This window comes from Nestor notabilis, unplaced genomic scaffold, assembly GCF_000696875.1.
Source record: "Nestor notabilis isolate BGI_N333 unplaced genomic scaffold, ASM69687v1 scaffold1253, whole genome shotgun sequence".
Lineage (NCBI taxonomy): Eukaryota > Metazoa > Chordata > Aves > Psittaciformes > Psittacidae > Nestor > Nestor notabilis.
The window spans coordinates 104,438-110,437 of record NW_009923073.1 but is presented as its reverse complement, the minus strand read 5'-3'; the positions used below and the strand labels follow the sequence as shown (position 1 = coordinate 110,437).

Below are 6,000 nucleotides of genomic sequence, written 5' to 3'. Positions count from 1 at the left end.
ACTATTGCGTTTTTCAGGCTCTAATCTTAACTGATAATTTAAAAGGAAAGAAGCAGAACAGAAAATATGCCTTGAACTGTATAGCCTTTGTGAAAGAAGCAAGCTTTTATAATTTTACTGATTTCTACTGTATAGAGTCATTAAAAACATCTGACTTGATTAAAATTCCTGTTTCAAAATTTTGCATTTTTTGTGATAAAATTATGCATATAACTGCTTATATAATCATATATTCCTTCAGTTTTGCAGAATTAGGTGTTCCTGTGCTGTACTGACTAAAAGGTCTAGTTACATAGGTCCTAGTGTTAACTACAGGAGTTAGTGTGTCAGTCTCCATTCTGCCAGTCTCCCCAGCAGTGACAAGCAAGGAGCTCATCACACCACAACAGGAACTAGATTATCTTAAGGTCCTTTCCAACCCTAACCATTCTATGCTTCTACGACACTGGGCACAAATGGCCACCAAGCATCAAGGCCATGTATAGTTCCTGTTAAGCAGATCTCTAGACTAAGGAATACGAGTAATTTAGCATTAATATGTAGGTTTATGGTATGCTGCAGTAAAATATGACCTCTAAACAAAGAGAATGATTCATGTACGACAGGTATGTGCCAGCTGGTAAAAATGCCTCACTGGGTAAAAATCTGCATTTTGAGGGTTAAAACTCTGGCATGAACAAAAAGATTAAGAGGTCTATTGATTGAATGTTTTGCCAAGGGTTTCCTAAAGCTATTAGCCATCAACAGCTCCAGAAAGGGATAAAACCAGTAAAACCAAACAACTAAAATTGCACTATTACAAAGAAACAAGTCCGTGGAAGGGAGAGCCACCAGCTGCAGCTAAGGGACAGCCACTTCAAGAAGCCGATTGTTTTTTCGCTTGCAAGTTGGGATGTTGCCGTTTTTCTGGCTGCCTTGTATGAACTTCACACACACTTTGTCTTGTCTGAACTGGACCAGGAACCTAGGAGAGGGAATAAGATATGTTTTAGTTAAAGGTGGATAACACCGCATAAGGAGTAGAAGTCTTTTCCCGTAGGTTCGGAGCATTGCTCCAAAGATGTCATTTTCAGGTTTGTATAAATAAATGGAAGTTGGGGAATGAAAAAAAAGCCATAGGTTATGGAATGGCTTGAGCCTCCTTCAAGTAGTATAGCTTAGTTATTGCCTTTTGCCTGTAACTGTGGACCATTTACAACAGTTGGTATTCCTTCAGAAGGAAGGCAGTTCACAACAGAATTTCTAACGCACCGGAAATGCAGCAAAGACTATTTCCAACTGCTTCAGTGTCACCCAAAGGGACTTCTCTGTTTTCACAGAAAGAAGCTAAATACTTCTATAGCAACGTTGGGAGCACTCTTCCTCTGTTTTGTGCTTAATTTAGTACATACCTGGTAATCTCGTATTTCTAATTTACAGCCCCCTGCTCAGCAACTGGGAAAATACGTTTCCTTCCCAGCAATGTCCAAATGTAGGTATTTCCTACAGTCTAGGATAAGTTAATTTGGATTTGACTCATCACTTTTTTACTGGAAGAGAAATTTCATTGAATGTGGCGAATGGCTTAAAAAATTATTTAACCCCCTCCATGAGGCTCCTGTGAAGCCTCAAACCACTCACTGATCCGGATAGAGAGATTAAAAGCAACTAACAGGGCAGCACTGCCCCTCAGCTCGCATGCAGCGGCTGCTGACCTAAAAAGTCCTTTCTAACACAGCAGATTTTCCCTTTTAGCATCCTTTAAAAGTCCTCCAGCAGAGGCCAAAAACTTCAAAGAATTTGCTCTGCAGCCGGAAACCACAAATCAAGCTGACGGCAGAGCTCAGGGGAGGAAGTGGCCTCTGCTGTGCCGAGCTGCCCTTCGGTCCTACTTTCCTGCTGCACAGCCCAGACACTCAAAGATTAACTTGTTCGGCACTCCCAGCCATGCAAGCAGCCGGAAAACATAAGTAGGTCTTAGAGCCAGCATCTCTTGTCACCAGTGCTGCCACTGTTCCAGTATTATATAAACGGTATGTTTATATACTAGACATACCCTAATGAACAGCATTTTCGGTTCTGTCAGCTCTCTTCCCAAAACTAGTGTAAATTAATCAAGATAAGGCCACGTTTTCTCCTCAATCCCTAGCTGTGCTTGTATCTAAACTCTAGCAGGGAGAAGAGAGTACCGCTTCACCATTAACAGAGGTGGCACTGCTAACAAAATTATTTCGTCTGGATAAACTCAACAGCAACACACACTTGAGTATTTTTAATCTGCAAAACAAGAGACAAAACCACATCCCAAAATGCAAGACTCCCAGAAAGCAGACTGTTTTCCAGACCTAAGGCAGTCAGTCAGTCTAGACTAGTGCAATGCATGCTTAAACTTTGGTTTAGTAGTTTATTCCTTTGTAGCCATCATTAAACTAGAAACTTCCTGGAGATGGCCATGCTCTTTTAGAGGCTAAAAGCACACACCCTTGAGCAAATTAAATCACATCTGGTGACAGAACAAAGGAAAATGGCAGATGTCATTTTCAAGGAAAGAGCAAAATTAGCCTTCAAATAAAACCTCAACTCTGAACAGACACAAACTGTACTTGCCATCATGACTCGAGAATATAAGCAGTGTGGTGCAACCAGAGAAAAGGTTCAATTTTTTCCCACAGAAATTTTATTTCACTATTGTTAAAGGGTTCCAAATTTTCTTTATTCCTAATGAAAAAAGCCACCAAATCAACACTGCTGAAACTAAAGGGCACTTCACAGAACAAACTGAGCACATAACAATAGTGGATTAAGTCAGGGACTCTTACTCTGCAGGCTTTAGGAGTTTACACACACACAAGCATTTTTATTCCACAGCTATAAACACTGAAAGTGCAGTCCTTATTAAGGCCAGAATACAAACCTGCACCAACTAGAAAGAAATTCAACCTGAGATGAAAACTTTTTATCAAACAAAGCTTTTTAACAACCAAAAACCCCAAACCAACACTAGGTAGTTCTAACATCATGAGCAGGAATTCCAAGAACATATTTTTCACCTTCACAAAAGATAAGGTAGAGCTTTATAGACCTACATTACTAGCACCATCATTACGTGTGTTTGAGGAGGAGCTTTTCGTTCTGTTTATGTTGTTTTCACTCGAACGTGGCACCTAATGTCCATTCTAATCAACGAACACCTCACAGGAATACGCGAACTTTTCAGTCACACAAAACACTTCTCCCAAATGCAATTCTTCTTCACAGCCCTATTCAAAACTACCTTAAGAAAAGCGCGTTTTCTCTAAGGACTTTAAAGGAAATGAGTACACACTGAAAACTGGATCCTTGTTTACAAGTATTCTGTCAAGAGAAAAGAACTGTAAGTTACATGACAGCGTTTTGTTTTTCTAACATTAGCTCTTAACTTCTTAGCGTGTTGCAAATGCACTTTTAAGCAAATAAGAAACATACTCATCAGATATCTCGATGTTGAGCTTCTGTTTGGTTTGGCTGAGAGTAGTGCGGTAAAGTTTAGTGGCCATTTCAATAAGGTGATCGCTGCTTAGCAGGAAATCTCCTTTACCAGCTGCTTCTGAACCCTGAAACAGAAAGGGAAGTAGTTAGAACTACTAAAACCTAGAATATGGAAAATATTAAACGCCAGCCAAGCAGGAGGTTTTACAAGGACTTTTCTCTCCCCAGTGCAACGAAGCAACAGTCTCTTGTCTTGTAAATTAAAAAGAGATGCAGTGCAGTGTACAGGATCAAAATGGAATTCACTCTCAAATAAACCACAAACCTGCTGAGAAAGTTAAAAAACCCCTCTGACCCTAAAGGATGGTCACCTTCATTTGTCCTACAAAACTGTAGTGTTTCTGTATCGCTTCTGCTTACACCCCAGCAAACTCACAGTATTTTCAGAATGGAACAGAAACCAACTACCAACACCAGTATTAGGATGAAGGCAGTCAGTATGAAAAGACATTACATATGATGTTCTTCAAATCCATTTAAGCTACAATACAAATGCCAGCTTAATGATTTTAGCAGAGAGAATGCTGACAGTGCAGTGAAGCAAATATAGCACTGAACTAAGTTCTTTAGAACTGAGTAACTGAATTAGCTGTGCCATAACATGGATTTCTTGGCATCCCATAAAGAAGAGAGAGATACTCCGCCAGTGTGTCAGGAAGAATTATATGAGCAGCTAAAAAGGAAAACACTGCCACAAAGAATCTGAATCAGATTAAAGGCCCATATTACCAATTGAAAACTCCAATCCTGAAGAGGCTACAGTGAAAAATGAAGTCTGATTTTCTCCAGTGAATGATTGTTCATAATGTAGTGACCGTTCTCATTTAGCTTCAGTAGTTTTAAATCACAAGTTTTTGCAGATATGCCAAAGTTCAATAAACTTCTAGCCTACAGGCTAACCACTAAAATTTTATGATACAAGGTAATTAATAAGCATTTTTTACATCACTGCATGTAAAACAGTCATAGGATTGTGTTACAAAGTTGTAACCAACCTCCTTGAGGTGCACTGCAAAAAAGCCATCATTTTGGGAGCTCATGGACACCTTGGTGACATCTCCCAGTGGAACCTCTGACTTGATGTTCCCAGATTTTTGATCCGCAAGAAGAACATTATTTTTGGTTAATAAGAAAATTCTGGATGTAGCCTGTGAAAACACAAAAATGCAGACCATTACCTACGCAGAGAGAGAACTAGCCGTTATTGAGCAGCTATTAAGACTACAAGCAGTTCACAGGGTTAATAAGCTTGGCCCACATTAGTAAATATGAACATTTGATGTTCAGTAAAAGCTGCAGATCAGTTAAAATCGGGTCAAATGTATTTACGCATCTAATTATAGATTGAGAAGCTTAGCTCATTTTGGCACCTACACTTAGGTATAAACAGTTCCTTTGATTTCTAGCTTACAGGTACAGAATTCAGAAGCTGAAACTCAGAAACTATGTAAATACGTAAGAAAAAGGATAAGCTCATTTCTCATGCTCTGTCAACCCCCAGGAAAGCCAATGTCCCTTTTCAGTGATAGGTAATTCAGGACTAAGCCTCACTATTTACTGTTATTCACCAAAACTCTGCTGCAGAACGCAAATGATGTAGGTATTTTCAACGTTATGTTCTCCTCCCTTCATCTATTGGAATTACTCTTTAGGAGGATAAATATTCGCATTTTCAAACACCAAATATTTGTAAAGCATGAATGCGTGTTCTTAAATTTACCTTAGAAAGTGTAAGAGAGAAAAGAGAACACGGCTTTTTCTCCTGTACAGTTTTAAATCATAAAATCTTAATTATTTTTACTAAGAAGTAGTTGTCTTGAGCACATAGAACCATAGCTCATTACTATTGTTATTATTTTTTAATCTTGAATGCCGTAGCCTATGCAAGTACAGGAAAGATACTGTCCTCACTTAATTAGTTTCTTCTAAACCGGAAAATTAACTTGGCATCAACAACAGACAACCTAATTTCACTCCTACAAAAGCATATGACATCTACATCTGAGAAATTGAGATCTACTACTTCTAATATTTAGACAGATATGGGGAAAACAATTACATTTACTAAGGGAGGATAATACTTCCAGTTTTAATAAGTGTAATTTAAATGCAAACCAAGTTCTTTGTTGGCAGAATAAAACAGTACCCAGCATCCTTAACAGCTTTATTCAAATGATACAAGAAACTTGCCTCTTTATTCCAAAAAGCTTTAGTTATCAATCAGAAGACAGGCAAAGCTAGCAGACTATGCCACTCACAGCTTTAAAACCTAATAAAATCTGATAACCAGGAGCTTGAATGACAACGTGAATTTTGAAAAGTTAAATTTTCTAAATACTTGAACAAGAACAATATCCTCTAAATATTTATTTTCTTCAATTGGTAAATAGAAGATCTAGGTTTGTGAATCGGTGCAGTCTGCTACCAATTGATGAGATGCCCTTTTTGTTTGGAAAAATCACTGAAAACTACAAACCCAAACAAGATTTTAGT

General features: G+C 38.4%; 1 protein-coding gene across 2 annotated transcripts in view; it reads right to left on the bottom strand.

The window, feature by feature from the left end:
* Nucleotides 1–441: 441 nt before the first annotated feature.
* Nucleotides 442–6,000, bottom strand: part of MYO1B (myosin IB) — a 94,046-nt gene continuing 88,487 nt past the window's right edge. For both annotated transcript variants that reach the window (XM_010011928.1, XM_010011929.1), the window contains 3 exons: nt 4,503–4,655; nt 3,445–3,572; nt 442–964 (listed from right to left, as the gene is read on the bottom strand). In XM_010011928.1, coding sequence (XP_010010230.1) covers nt 841–964; nt 3,445–3,572; nt 4,503–4,655 — 405 coding nt within the window. In that variant the 3' untranslated portion in view covers nt 442–840. The remainder of the gene's footprint in view (nt 965–3,444; nt 3,573–4,502; nt 4,656–6,000) is intronic.